We start from the raw sequence: 15,404 nt of genomic DNA, 5'->3' as shown, positions 1-15,404 counted from the left end.
ATCTCGTCCTTAATTCCTGTGAAGATGTAAAGGTGAAGCTTGTAAATGGGTTTTCTGACCTGAACTGACAGAACTGTTCTGGTGTAAGGAAAGAAACCTGCAGCAAGACTTGCCAGTGTGACTGCCAAACTGAGGCCTAAACTCAATGTCCAATTTATATGCCATGAACTATTTATCAGGAGCTATCATTTTTGCAGATACAAATTGTTGTACAGATGAAGCACATCATCTCACCAACTGCCTAAATCTGCTCTGGGAAGAAATAAGGCTAAGCTGTTAAACTCTTGCTTTGATCTAGTATATGGATTTAGAAGCTCATTAAAGGTTTTTTATATTTGCTTGAGCACAGAAACACCATTACTTGCCATTTGTGATGAGACAGCCTTAAAAAACTTTAGGGGCATAAATTTTAAGGAATTCCAAGCAGCCTTAAAAAAATGTCAGTGTGATGTATTCACTCTTTCTGTATGTGTAATGGTCACTATTGCTGTGGTCGCTGGCTATGCCCATTCTTGCCTGGTGTGCAAAGCCCTTACCACAATGGCTCAGAGTAGTCATTTCTCTCAGGATTGAAACTGGGATTCCAGTTGTAGCAAGTAAGGCTGCCTCCCTGGCTGGTGTCTGTGTTGGCAATGCTGCCCACAAATAACACACTGAGGGTTTGTTTTCCAGGCTGGTTTATGTTGAGAAGCCAGACAAAGACCAACAACAAATGAGAAGAGACAGAGACAAAAGATGGTTGGTAGAAACAGGCAGGTGCTCTTTATTTCATGTGGCACAGCATTAGGCAGACAACCCAAGAAACAGTTTCTAACAAAAACCAAAGCTATAACTTCCAGGAACCATCCCCCAAACAAGGGTCTACTACCAACAGTGGAACTGAGATGTCCTTGCCTGTCCACTCTCATCTCCTCATAGTTTATATGCGCTTAGGCGGTATCTTAGTGGTGAGTGTCCTTTCCAAGGAGACTAACTTCCTACAATGCAACATCTTTCGACAGCGTACATACTGTGCAGGATCACCAGAGTACAATCTCCTCAAGCCATGCTAAAATATAATGCTAACTCTGGAGAGAAGGCTGTGCGATGGCCTCATGTCTCTCTGAGGTAATACAATGCTGTTTCCTAGCTGACAACATGAGGGGCACCTGAAGGAGGATCGGTATGGCTTCAGAGTCTGTTTTTAAACTCCTGATGTGGTAGTGAGGACCTGGTGTGCCACCGGCCAAGATGGGGTGAGGACCTCCTCCACCCCGACCGCCGCTGGGCACCAGCAGCACCAGAGAGCTGAGCCTACTCTCACTCAGGGGGATGAGAACAGACATGGTCTTGGGCTAGGAGGAGGAGGAGGAGGAGGAGGAGAGGGCCATCAAATATCACAACAGACCGTCAGTTTTGCTTGGTCATTAGGCGAGAGGTAACAATGAGGCGGGGCAGGGAGGGGTTATATCGTTATCACTCCAGATTTAAAGGCATGAAGAATGGCTGGTGGAAGGAAGATGTTTTGGAGACTAAGGGCAAAGCTTTAAAAGCCTTGGGATATTACTTTTATTATCTACAGGTTATTCTCTCTATATATACTATTTTTCTTTCTAAATTATGAAAATAAACATTTATTAACAAGTCACTGGGTCAAATCCTGCTCTCCACTGAAGGCAAATCCATTGACTTCAATGGGAGGGAGCCCCGTGTAAACAACGAAGGGCAAATTTGGCCCTTTATGTCCTGAAAAGTCTGCTTGTACCCACTGCCTTTCAATCCTGCAAGGAAATAGAGATTCAAGGGTGAACTAATCCTTACAAATTTCTCTTAAACTACAAGGGGAGTGTCACTGAGATGCAGCAAAGAAGTGAAAAAAAAAAAAAAAAAAAGGAACCAATAAGTAATACTGCTTTCAAGAGAATTTTATCCATGTTTCAGAGCCAAAGTACAAAAAAGAGAAAAAAGAGAGTGGATCTGGATCAAGCGCTACTGGCCTTTACTTTCTAAGCAACAACAAAATTCTTCATTTAGCTTCGGTGAAATGCTACACAACTACAGAAAACAGAAGGAACCAAACAGTCCTTTTCCTTTGCAAACATCATTTGCCCAAAGGTGAACACTGTCATCCCTTTGGATTCTCCGCTAACTCCCACTGTCTGCACAGTGCAGTGTTAGCCACTGAAGACAAAACACATCTACTGTGCACATGAGTGAAACCTGTGGTGTCTTACAAACATAACACTTTGATGTTTTCAATACTAAAGAACACTAGGTGCTTTTAGACACAGAACAATACGATATCAGATGCATTTACCACTTTTATTTCACTATGCAGAAACATACATTCACCATGTGTTGTGATGCAGCTGACAGTGTAATGGACGCTATCCCTTCCGTGGGTATTAGAGCTGGACACTAGCGAGTTTTCAGTGGACATTCTGTACAGGTTAAGGCTTGACTCAGAACTAGATAGTAAATGCTGACCAGATTCTCAAACAGATTTTTTTTTTCTCTGAGAACAAAAGGGAAATCAATAGAAAACCATCACGGTTATTTCAGATTAATAATTTTCTAAAGCTGCAAACTAAGTAAAATACAGATTTTTTTTTCTCCAAAATAACTACATATAATTTACAAGGTTAGGATCTGTGAAGGGTGACTGGAAGCTGACTCTGAACAATGCTGACAAAAATCATTGAAGTTAATATACTAAAATCATTACTACCTCATAAGGTATTCAGTCAGGTATACAAAGCACACTTTGTAAGCATTTATATGTTTTGATAAGAGTAAAGATTCATCATTGTTTATCGGGCAGTAATAAAACCAGATGAAACAAATATAAGATTCAAGTTGTTTACTGAATAAACTGTGTTATTGGCACATCTAATGTGTGGTAAAACATTATACACAGTACCTATACAGCTTCTAGCATTTTCAGGGTAATCTTCATTTACAATATTCGTAAACAAAAGGCTTGCCACCTAACAAATTTTAATTTGTTTAGACTTTCAGAAACTGTGAAAGGCATGAACTGTTTATGTGTTACATGAGATCACTGTTTATATTGTTTATGAACGTGCAGGTAAAGCTGAAAACTTAGACATTTTAAGAAAATTAAAAATGCTGCTTTTCTGTAATTTTATTGTTGCTTCATGCAATATTGTTTAACTGCTGCTGATTCAGATTGCTTTCTATGGGAAGGTATCTCTGCCAGTTTCTTTATTAACGGTCAAGATCAATTCTTCTGTACTGAAATTTTCCATAGACAGATACAAGTCAGTCAGGTTGGAACTGAGACTCCGTATAGGTTCTCGTATTCCTACTGGTATGCATGTCTGGATTCATATGCATTCTAGGTTATTCCTGCAGAAAAGAGAACTAAGTTAATTATTCAAAGCAACTACACTCTTGCAAAAGAGATTTTGTCAATTTGTTCATACAAGAAAAGCTGTTTGAAAATGGCATATCCCACTATAAGCAACTTGGACCAAATCCAAAGTCCACTGACGCCAATGGAAAGAATTAGGGACATCAATAGACTTTTAAGCAAGCCACATTGAGCTGTCTCTGAAACAATTAGCAGAATACCACAAGAATCACAGCTACTCACTCCTTAGTGACTGGTTCCATCTTCCAAATAAATAACTGACACTGAAATTCAGTTTTCTTTAGGGTCTGTATATCCAAAAGCAGGGGAGCCAAAGAGCTTCAAAAGGTGCTGTGCATTATACTCTGTTACTTACACCAAGTGCTAGGGAATACATATTGTTTTAAGAATAAAATGCTGCTATCGATTCAACAAATCTGACAAGCAGCTTTTTCTTCCCCTTCTGCATACAGCATTCAAAGCAATTTGTGCAATGGTGCTGGCATTAAGAGCTTTTGCATAGCAGGTTAGTATGCATGACATGTTTCTGCACACAGAATAAATATAGGAATATTGAGACGTCTGTTTAGCCAGCCACTATTGGAGAGCATGCCTTTGCTGAGGAAAAGCTAGACGCAAGGAAAGCTGCATTATCATCTCATCCTGATAAACAATGCTGCTTTAAAACATTAAATGTTCTTTCAAGTACAAGAAAGCCAAGACACCCAAATATCGACAAACTAATTCACTGCGTTTAAAAGCAACTTGGACCATATCTTTGCAAGTCGGGAACTGAAGCATAACTTTCAACATATCTGCACAAGACATTTAAAAAGCAGCTGTAGGTTTTTTCCCTTGGCATTTTTAAACAAAAACGCACACCTTTAAGAACAAATTGGTTTTGTTCTTAAATGACACAAAAGCGGACAACAGATTTTTTATGACTTCAGAAGTAGAAAATTAGACTATAACAAAGCATGGACAATGAGGACTTTTCAGAGAGCCAACGAAAGCAAATGAGTAGTTTCTCTTTCTCCAGCTGGCACTGTTTAATGAAGGCAGATGTCAAGAGCTGAATGTGGTTTACTTTCAAATATCAGAACTGATAACCAGCAACTTGAAAATGCCAGTGAGAGAAAGTGAAGAGTTAAAGGTGAAATATGGTAGGAAAACAACATCTGCAACATGCCAGCCCAGTAAATGCCTAGGAAAATCATCTGGTCTTCTTACCTGTGGTCAATCCTCCCCATCTTCTGGTGTGATTTCTGTCTCTTTATGTACCACTACTTTGGTCACTGACATGTCAGGGTGCTGCTCTTTGGCTTCTTTAATTGCCTGAGCCAGCGCCTATCCCAAGGAAACCACAGAAGGGCAAAAAACAAAAAGGAGGTGGAACATGCATGATCAATAGCAAGGTGGACAGATTCATGACATATTACACAATTTACAAATGAGGAAAATGATTAAAATATGAAATATACCATCACTGATTTAACTACTATTCCAGTTTAATATAAGGCATGCCAGTATGGATATCTGTCAAAGCAGTATTTAGAAATGTTCTCTTTTCCAGTCTTCAGGGTAGGCTTTTTAGCAGTTTGTAGATTTTACCTGATCATGATCAATATCTGCATCTCCTGTGATGACTATTCGTTTTTCAATTCTTGTCTCTGAGATGCCTCCTTTCACAGTCTAGATGGGAGGGACAAAAATGCATGTCAGTAACTCACTTTAGATGCTGCCGTTCTCATGACTGGACCAAAACAGCTCAAAGAGGCGACAACCTGGACTGAAAATGAGCAGCTCTGGAGTTGGCCTGAATGCTCTGAATGGACTAATGACCTCCAGATGTCCTTCCAACACAGGTAATTTTATAATTTGAGTTAATCTGCACATGCATCAAGAGAGATGTTTGTGTGTCAAAAATGCCAAACTTTTCCCATGAAAAAAAGAATGGAAAGACAGCTCCACATTCAGACCTAATAAAGTCCAACTGCTTGCTTCAGAATGGCATACGGGCCGGCATGGCCTTTGTATGGCTCATCTACTAATGGAAGAACTTCAATGCAGAAAGATGAAATCCTTCTGTTCTCAGTGAATATTGGTAGGAGAGCTGTCACAGCACTTAGTTTCTATTTAGGGAGGAACTGTTATTTAAATGCTACCGTACAACCTGGAAGACACAGCAGGGTTTGTCTGTGCAGATGAGCTTCCAGCCTGGCTGTGGGCAAGTTCCTCAGGGTACCAGCCAGAAACACATCCAAGGTGTAGGAGCTGACTGAATGTCCTGTTATGGCTACAGGATACAGATTCACTATGTGCAGTGCTAATATCTCAGGGCTGAAAGGCACAGTCACGTCAAAAGAGCCTCATGTTCAGACAAGTTATTCCTTCCAGGCTACCATATGATGCCAATGTGGGTTTACTCCTTCCAGTTCCAGGTAGCATTTGCAGCTAAATCAAGTGGTTCTGTACAACAGGGTTTTGTGCTTGCATAGACATACCTTAAGGGTTTAGGATTCATGTCAAGTCATTGGATGATGTGTTAATCAACTCAGCATAGCCAAAGACAGGTGAATAAAGACAAGTATTTATGGTAAATTTACAACATTTTGTCAAGAGAATAACAGAACGTGTTCCCTTTCTGAAATAAATCATAGAAGCAAAGACAAGATAGCATACACCCTGGTGGAAAAGGAGCTCCCTGTTTTCTGAGGACTCACTTTGGTGATATGTGTAGTAGTTGTGGTGCTGGTGGTTTCAGATGTGATCGTTTGTGCACTCATCAATACACCTGGTTCAGAGTCAGCACCACAATCCACCTAGAAACCAGAAGAGAAAAGCAGTTACCAAAAAAATTATCCTGAGGACAGAACTGGACTGTTAAACTTCCCTATTTCTACCATTCTTCATAAAGTGAGTACCTTATGCTATGGAAAAACTGCTATGAGGGCAACCATGCGTGAGTATTTCTCTGTGTATCTGGAGGCTGTCCTTCCCCTCTGGACGCACAGATGAGAAGATGACACTTAAATCTGCAGTTTCATCAATGTTCTGGAAAGGCCCTACACCAGGACGTGAGAGTGACCCTCAGGTACGTTATTCTTATGTACATCCTCCTCATGCTAATATTTAATACCTGAACAACTTAGAAAAGTTCACACTAAAACATACACTTAAAGATGGGTAAAGAAATGGGTTCCTTAAAGGCACGTTAAATTAGAACATGTCTTTTGCAGAATTTCTTACCTGAGAAGACTCATATGTAATGGTTTTTGTTTCTGTATGGACTACTGGCACTTCCTTTGTTGAAATTTCAAGGGTTTCCTCACCAGTGGGAACACTGCTGAAACTTATAGTCTCAGTCTTCACAACTGGTGACTGCATGAACAAAAAAAAGAAGGAATTGGAAAATTTAGCAGAGGTTATGGATTTCTCAGGACAATTTTTTTTTTGTTTGGGGCAAAGAAAGAATAGCTAAAAAATGTTCTGAATTAAAAAAAAGCGAAAGATAAAATTTTCTTAATTACAGTGGTACAGTCACGTATATAATGCTGGCAACATTTAGGACTTCCCTGGATTTTAGGAAAATAAAGTCCAAAGTGCTCTAAATGCTACAAGAGGCAATGGTCACAACTTGAAAAACAGGAGGTTCTCTGAGAACATCAGGAAACACTTTTTCACTGTAAGAGTGACTGAACACTGGCACTGGTTGCCCAAGTGTTTATTCCCAACATTGTGGAATGTTCTTCCTTGAAGATACTCAGAAGAAGCTCTTTGGACATGTTCTTGAGCACCAACTCACTCTGGATGTCCCTGTCTGATCAGGGGATTGGAGCAGATGACCTCCAGAGGGCCCTTCAGCCTCAACTGTTCTGAGAATCTGAGATTCTACATTTTCTTAGAATGACAAGAGAATGAATTCTGTCCAGGCTTAGTCTTTTTATCTCTGGGGAAAAAACCCTGCACAAAACTTGAAATTCTACTAATGGGGATAAGATAAGGAACCTGGTCTGTTTAAGACACAGTACACTTATTTATAATTGCATCAAATATGGAAAAAACAATCTGTTTCCTGTCTTTGGGGATATGTGAACTTTGCCAACCTCGATGGACTTTCCCAAACAGAATGCTAGCTGATCTTGTAATCTGTTGCATAAAATGCCATGAAATTTGGTACTTCTCTGTAGCATGAAAAGCAGTTACAAGTAAAACATGCATGGCATTTTGCTAATGATGGAAACCAGCAGCAAGCCTTGCAGGTGACATGCAAGGAGGAAATAAGAGGAGAAAAAAACCTGCTTTCTGTAAAAGTGCAGTCATACAAGCTGTGCACACTTTATTTTCAATGACAGCAATTAACTTAGCCTACTATTAGCCTACATTCACAATTCAGCACAGACACGACCAATTTAACAACAAGTTACCTCAAAATGAGGTTTTCTTTCCAAAGACTCTGAAAGTTGGACTGTTGTTCTGTGCTCCTCTGCCTGCTCACACGAAGCAGCGGCAGCGACTCCTTCCTGTTTGGTTAGGGCTTTCCCAGCCTCCTCCCTTTTTTCCTCCTTGGCCCCCTCAGTCCCAGCAGAGCCCTCCTTCCCTTTCACGCCGGCAGCCACCGCCGACGCTGCCTCAGCCTGGGCATCCAGCGTAAGTCCGGCCACTTTAGCAGGATCCCCGCCTGCATGCACCTCCATCCCATGTCTCTCCTTGACAACTACAGTCTCCTGTACAACCTTCTGCACTGTATCCTGATCCGGCTGAACTGCTTGCTTCATGTCACTGGAAGTTATCTCCTGAGATGTCGTCGTCTCTATTCTCTGCAGGGAAGGAGGAAAAAAACCCTCAGCATCAGAAGCAGACAACACTATCTGCAGTAGCGCCCAAGATTAATGTACTGTGAACATAAATTTTAAAAAAATGGGCATTATATTTTGCCAAGTTATTTCTCTCACGTTGCATGGATTTTTGTTCTTGGGATATTATCAGTATAGCAGAAATGGAAAACAAGGCAAGAAGCAAAATTTTTAAAAGTGAAATTTTCATGTTGGTGTTCTTCTCATTGGTATTGTTGTGTGAGTTTTTACAAAGGCAAAATACAGCACCCTACAAAATGACCAAAAAAAATGAAATAAAAGAAAAGCTGGTTGTAGCCTTTTTTTTTTTTTGATGAAGCTTCTGTTGTGATCCATTGAATCAAAAGAAAACACACATGAATACATGCATTAGTTGTACAGTTCCATATTGTGCAAAAAACCACAATATAAGAGAAAAGCAAAAGTAATTGGTGCATGGTTATGATATCGATGGAGGGAATCAAGCAGCCACCTGAGCCCAGGTATGGGAAGTAGAAGTAACCCCTCCTATGAACTCAGTTGGTTTTCTGGCGGACTCTATTAAAGTGAAGATATCTGAACCATCCAAGGTTTTTTCACTGGTGGACTGTTTAGTCTAAATAGACAAAGAAATGTAGAGTCATACACAGAAAAAAGGCAGACCCATATGCACAGACATATTAATTGCCAAAACCAGAGGCAGAGAAGGAGGAAAAGGAGAGAAGGTTGCAGGGGCACGGAGAGGTTGGAAACAGGAAAAGAATGGGAAAATAAATCAGAGCGAATTCATAATGGCTGTAGTAAGCTATAGTTACAAAGCGTTGTTGTTAGCATTGGCGTTTTGCTGGTTCAAGCAAACCTTTTTTTTTTTTTTTTCCTTTTATTAACAAGCCACAGCAGCAATACTGAATTTCAGTACATAAACCAGAAAGGTTGAAAGCCTTATATAATGTCTGCTTCAGACCGTGAGACGGATTCAAAGTATGAGAGAAAAAAAATAAGCCGGGTTGGCTGCTGTCAACATAAAGCCAGGCAGCAAGAGAACCAAAAGCTAGGGTGGTGTGAAGGGATTGCCTAAAAGAAGTCATGCTTTTATCTTTAAATTGTGGCGTGAAGTCAAAGCCACTTGTTACCACTACTCTTGATGCAGACGACTCAGTAACATAGTGAGCAGTAGCAATGGTAAATGGCTGTTCTCTGGAATATCTCCACTCAGACAGGCTCTTATCTGTCCGGGCAAACGCCCCTGCTTTTACAGCTTCTCCACCAAGATGCTTTTCTGCTTTGCCAAGCTGTAAGCTTTCCAGTGTACCAAGTAACTTCAAATCCTGGTCCATCCTTAGTGTCTTTTTCAAACTCTCCTCTTCAGGACTTTGCAACTGAGATTCTGCTTCCTTTATGGGTGTCAGAGAGTCAGAGAGCTTTCTTCTTGTGCTCTGCACATCAGATCCCCACCTGGCTTTCTCATCACTGACAGGCTTGAGGACTTCATACTTGGCCACTATTGGAACGGTTTTCACAGACTCTTGAACTTCCCTTTCCAGTTTTTGCAAAGTTTCTCCTGAAGGCTGTACCGCTTTCTCGCCCTCTTTAGCTTTACTTGTCATGGTTACAATTTTCCCAGATACGGTATCATAGGACTTTCCTAGGGTGAACATTTTCTGCTTATTCTCCTCATTGGATTGTATTTCACTTTCCAAGTCCTCAAAGCTCTGCATTAGAACGGTACTGGATTTTAATATCTCAGGTGGAAAGGCAGTTTTACTGCTCACAGTCACTACTTTGTATGCCAGATTTTTTTCCGATTCACCATCAACTACCTCAGAGGGTATTTTCTCTATAATAACCCAATCCTCAGTGCCCTATATTTGAGATATAAAAGCTAAATTAGAATATCTGCAGGTTTATCTGTACTTCAGGATTACTAAATTATGAAGATTTTTAAGAAATCAGGTTGTTTCTCCTGAAAGCATATAGTAACTTCTAGCATTGTACCTCTTAGAGCAGTTATCAAGCAAATAAACAGAATCATCTTAGGGAAAATATGATTTCTTTGCATATTCTCTCTCTTCAGAGGTCCATATAACATGGACCCAAAAATATTACTTTTGCCACACTATTTCTGTATTTGTTTGAAGCAAAATAGCATGTCAGCACGTAATTATAGTGGTGATTGGAATCAACTTGGGGTTAAAAATCACATATTGCAGTGGTTAACAAAGCTACAGTCAAAAACAAATTACAAAAGTTGGGCAAATAAGCCCATTCAAGTGTACCCTGGTTGTTACAAACATGCTGTTAATGACGTTTTAGAATAGTACTCTTCGTATGTAGCCTGCACTGAATTTCCTTGTTTTCATTAGAACACCAAGCCCTTCAGGATTGTTTAAATGGAGAAGCACAACACAGCAAACTGTATAAACTAAGCATACTACTAAAAATTCTGAATGAAACTTAATTGCAGCATCTTTTTTTCCTCCTCATGCAAATGTGCTATGTGATATGCTTTGACTATGCAATCAGCATCCAGTTATTTGACTTTAAGACTGTAACTTCTGTAATTAACTAAGCAAATGATGTAGTTTAAAATCAAATGAGTTAAAAATAACCTCTAGGGATGATGGGATACTTTTCTGGATAATGATTTGATGAGAAGTAACCAAAGTGCCAGCAGATTCTCCTTCCTGCAGCTTCTTCTCTATCACACTTGGCTAATAGAAAAACCAATAAAAATATAAAGTTCACCATCACTCAACATAATCTAAATTCAGTTGACAATATAAAGGAAATGCATTCTCGTGACAGAAGTGCCTCATTCCCCGTAACGTTCTCAGTGAGGTTTATGCTGGAAATGCATGCAAACTGCAAACAACATCCAAACTGCACCGTGCAAGGAGATTTCTAACTGGCAGAGAAATCAGTCTCCATTAGGAAGCCATAAGCTCTGGAGAAGACCCATTCCTCAGAATTTGGTCTCCAGATTATATCTCTGCCCGGAACTTATTAAATAATAACAATAAAAAAATATATGAAAAGGGAGGGCTTGGAAAGGAAAAAGGTAATAAAATAATAAATCATTGCCATCCTTTCTGACTGCATTTCAATGAAGTATTGTTTGTTTTTACCTGCATTTCAAGGAATGTAGTACCTCCCTTCTGCAAAATTATGAGTTTTTCTGATTTTTCTGTTTCTTCTTTGGTCTAATGTCAGGGGAATAAATGATTTTAGTAAATGGAGGGTATAGATACTATACTTCACAGTAGCTCATATTTCTCTACAAATTATTAATCTCATGGAAAATTAGGAAACAGAACTAAAGAGAATCATTTTGCAGCACAGAGGTTTCCAATGAGAAGTGAAATCAGTGTCTCTCTATGGAGAGGAGACATGAGTATACAAATGGTATGCACAAATGTAGCACAAAACCCACTAAACTGAGTAAGACCCAGGTGTGGATGCACTGTTTGTTTCACTTCATATGATTTATTTAGCTGGGGCTGATGCCAGCTCACACAGCTTCCCCCAATAGCCCAGAACAGGCCCCTGCACCTTCACTCTGGGCAAGGCTCCCTCCTGAGTTTGCAGCCCTCTCTGCTGAAGCAGGCAGAAGGTGTGCCCAGCCATGATTTCAGCTCTCCCTTTCTCCCTGCTGGTGTTAGAAGTCTTAGGAGCACTCTTCCTACAGAGGGAGCTAGTTCTATTATCCTGCAGCATGACACCGAAACCTCCTCACTTTTATCCCATCAGCGCTTTCCCAGTGCTATGGGAATAATAAGAGTAGCTCTATCTTGGACAACTGGGAAAATGTTAGATGTAGGCAAGACTCAATTGCCCAAGGCTTTTGAGCCCACCTTCTGGGCTGGTCTCATTTGGCCATAAGCCCCTGCAGAGCAAAATGGGTTTCTTGCCAAACCCTTTCTAGTGACTTCAGTAACTACTATACCCAATAGATATGCCAATGGAAGTCCTGTAGCTGGCATGATAAAGGGGTACATATACTCGAGAGGAAAGACAGAAATTTAAAGAGAAATATGAAACTAGAAAGGGATAAATGGTTCAACTCCCTGACTGCAAGGAGATGCACGACTCCTTTATTCCTAAATTGTTGGTTTCATCCAATTCAGGTCAGATTAAACATTGTCAAGGACTTTGTCAATATTATGGCTTTCATGTTCAACAGCTATCTGGCTGTAGATGTATCATGGAAGATATTTAAAACTATATTTTTCATTACTAAGAAAAACCAAATTATTTCCCTATCTGTTATAAGAAACCAAGCTGTGACCAGTGGCTTAAAGTCACACTGACCAAACACTCTCATGCCATGTGCTTGAAGATCATATTTTGAGAAGACATCTTTTCTCTTCTGTTCTTGTTTTATTATAAGAAGGAGCTACAGGTAACAGCACTGAACGTATTTTTAAAGTGGATACGGTGTAACTTCTTTGACTAGCAGAAGGCACTACACTATCTTGACTTCCTCTGCATTTCTTAGTAGACAACAAGATGGTGATTTTGACCTATGGATGCCTCCAGCTTTTTCCTGAAAAAATCCCCTCTCATCAGGACATGTGAACTGAAACCATCTCACTTACTAGGACCAAAGGAATGGCCAGGTGCTATCTACTGCAAAAGTCATTTCAGAGTTAGGCTCTGATAGCTCAATTCTGCTCTTAATTTTCCTCAGAAATACCTTCATTTGGATGAGGTTCTGTGAAACAGATGTAATACTTAGATGCACGCATCCTTGCCCTTTTCCTTTCCAAATGAATGGTTAAATTCAGATGTGTTTCATCAGGGTGAAGCCTACATAGCTGTGCAATACTTTAATACTGCTTGCATGTTTTAATTAAAACTGTTTATTACATTCCTAAACTAATAAACATATTAAACAAACAGGATGGTGCTAAGTTTGCTTCCCCTGCAATCCTCTGATTCAGGCTCAGCTAGCCATCCTTTCCAACAGTTTCTTATATCTTTATTATGATAAATGCATCCTGTTCATTGTATTTATAATTTTAATTCTTAGAAGGATAAAACTTTATTTTTAAATACAATCAAACCAACCTGTTAGTAGGGTCTGTTATGATTCCTGAACATGGCAGTAGGAGCAACACTAAAGCTCCTCTGTGCTCCCCTCAAAAGGGAAGATTTGAGCACAGAGCCTGCTTTTTTACGTATTTTAATCCAACTTGAATGCCACAGTAATGCACATCTGGCGCCAGCATCAGCCACTGGCAATAATGTAGTAGAGGAGGAGATGAGACCCCTTTCCTTGGCAACATTCCTTTCCCTGTGAGGAGAAGCTGACACTTGCTACCTGCATGCCTCCAGGGAGGTCCTTCCCCAGAGTTATGGGTCTGCAACACCAACCTCCGAGATGAGAAAGCAAAACACTCTTTCAATTTACACTTTCCAGACAATTTTTGCTGAGTTCCCTACAACATTATATCAGCGCTGTGGGCACAGGGAAAAATCTCATGACCTTTTATTGGTTTCTAATGCTAAAACCAAGAGGAACCCATAAAGATAATTCCTGTGAGACAGAAACCAGATATCCATTAACAATAGAATAAAAAAAATAACTCTCAGGCAGACCACACAAGCTTATTTCTTTTTGCTCCACTGGACTTAAGCCAAGATACTGCACTATGTATTTTATTGCAACACAAATGTTGCCTTGCTACCCCTACATGTCCTTATCCACCTATAGATCAAGTAAACATCAGCTTTTAAACTGGCAAGTTTCTCACAAGCACCTCAAGAGTGCACAGCGAGCAAGATTTTTTTCACACACACACACTGCAGGAAAATGGAGATACTTAGCAAACTGCATTGGATCTTCAATGACAGTATCCAGCAGACTGCAGCAACCATCAGGTTCCTTATGGAACTGGCCAAGAAGGTCTAATTATTGTCATTATTACTTCCCTTCTCTCAGTTTTCAGAGACTGAGAATTCTGCCCTTTGTTCTGTATTTTCCTTTCAAGCTTGGCACCATAGCCCCCACCTGTCTCACTACACCACTTCTCCCAGCCAGTCACCATTGTTTAAATTTCCTCTCCATCACTTTCATGGTTTCTTTACGCATGGCTGGACTTCCTCAAGCTCACCGAACCTGCAACAATGCCTGTATTTTTCACCCTCAGAGAAACCCAGTTCTGCCACATGGCTACCAGTGAATTTAATTCTCTATATACACGCATACTTATATATGTATATATTTAAGGTATCTACTCTTCCTTCCATCTTTGCTGCCTGTGTCCTGAGAAAAGGGAGTGCCTGCAGGCAGGGACTGGCCTCTAACTATGGCCTCTAATCTAGTGAGAGCTGCTATAAGTAAAAATGCATAGACAAATACATAATGAAGCCTTTCAGCTCACGCTGACCTCTTCAGGCACTAGTGGTTCAATCATAGGAGCATCCTCCTGCCTTGCTGCAAGCCGAACGGGAGATGTGGAAAGCCTCTTCTCCCACTCATTAGACACAGTCGTTTCTGTGGAGGTTTCCAAGAAGGTGCGTTTCAACTCGCTTATATTGGTCTGATGTTTCATCAGATCTTCCTGGGTTTTGTCTAGATCCTAGACAGTTTTAAAAGAATAGAGCAGTTTGTGATACATCCTAAGCCAACCACACTTTAGAGCCAAAACACACAACTTGGTTAGTATAGAGGGAAGTAACAGCTCAGGGAGCCGGGGAGCACAGCACCAACACAACACTCTGTGAAAATGTGGCATTTTGAAAGAGAACAGCATAGCATATCTCATACAAGTGAGCCTAAATACACTCTTAAAGAGCCTATCCATATCACTATAATTTGCACCTGATAAAGAGGCTCCAAACAAACATACATATGCGCGTGGAGGCACACACATAGAGGCACACGCATATATCGATATTGATAGTACAGGTTAGAGGAGTCATCATAATCTGAGAGAAAAAATAATCTATTAGCAGGTGGGAGTACACAGTTCATGCATCATAGTGCAGATCCACAGTTTACCACTAAAACTAACACACATGTACGTACATGCACTGGTATATACCAATACCAACCTCTAACATAAGATTACTATGTTTGACATACACATTTTCACCCTGTATTCGCTTAATCAGACTATTCTGAAAGAAGTGAAAAAGAAAGGGAAAAGTAAGGGACACAGTATTGAAAGGATACAAAATGCTGTTTCTACACATTTCTTCACAGAGAACCGACA

The 15,404-nt window shown here is 40.2% G+C and overlaps 1 protein-coding gene across 26 annotated transcripts in view; it reads right to left on the bottom strand.

The window, feature by feature from the left end:
• Positions 1-738: 738 nt before the first annotated feature.
• Positions 739-15,404, bottom strand: part of EPB41L3 (erythrocyte membrane protein band 4.1 like 3) — a 96,649-nt gene continuing 81,983 nt past the window's right edge. For 8 of the 26 annotated variants that reach the window (XM_074548820.1, XM_074548833.1, XM_074548858.1 and 5 more), the window contains 12 exons: positions 15,244-15,309; positions 14,577-14,768; positions 11,313-11,387; positions 10,797-10,898; positions 9,321-10,049; positions 8,681-8,803; positions 7,780-8,172; positions 6,602-6,733; positions 6,076-6,174; positions 4,964-5,044; positions 4,583-4,699; positions 739-3,348 (listed from right to left, as the gene is read on the bottom strand). In XM_074548820.1, coding sequence (XP_074404921.1) covers positions 4,589-4,699; positions 4,964-5,044; positions 6,076-6,174; positions 6,602-6,733; positions 7,780-8,172; positions 8,681-8,803; positions 9,321-10,049; positions 10,797-10,898; positions 11,313-11,387; positions 14,577-14,768; positions 15,244-15,309 — 2,103 coding nt within the window. In that variant the 3' untranslated portion in view covers positions 739-3,348; positions 4,583-4,588. The remainder of the gene's footprint in view (positions 3,349-4,582; positions 4,700-4,963; positions 5,045-6,075; positions 6,175-6,601; positions 6,734-7,779; positions 8,173-8,680; positions 8,804-9,320; positions 10,050-10,796; positions 10,899-11,312; positions 11,388-14,576; positions 14,769-15,243; positions 15,310-15,404) is intronic. The other 18 variants (XM_074548837.1, XM_074548883.1, XM_074548900.1 and 15 more) reach the window with 11 other exon arrangements.

Source organism: Zonotrichia albicollis, chromosome 1, assembly GCF_047830755.1.
Source record: "Zonotrichia albicollis isolate bZonAlb1 chromosome 1, bZonAlb1.hap1, whole genome shotgun sequence".
NCBI classification, from domain to species: domain Eukaryota; kingdom Metazoa; phylum Chordata; class Aves; order Passeriformes; family Passerellidae; genus Zonotrichia; species Zonotrichia albicollis.
The sequence above is the reverse complement of the archived record's forward strand: the minus strand, read 5'-3'. Positions and strand labels throughout refer to the sequence as shown.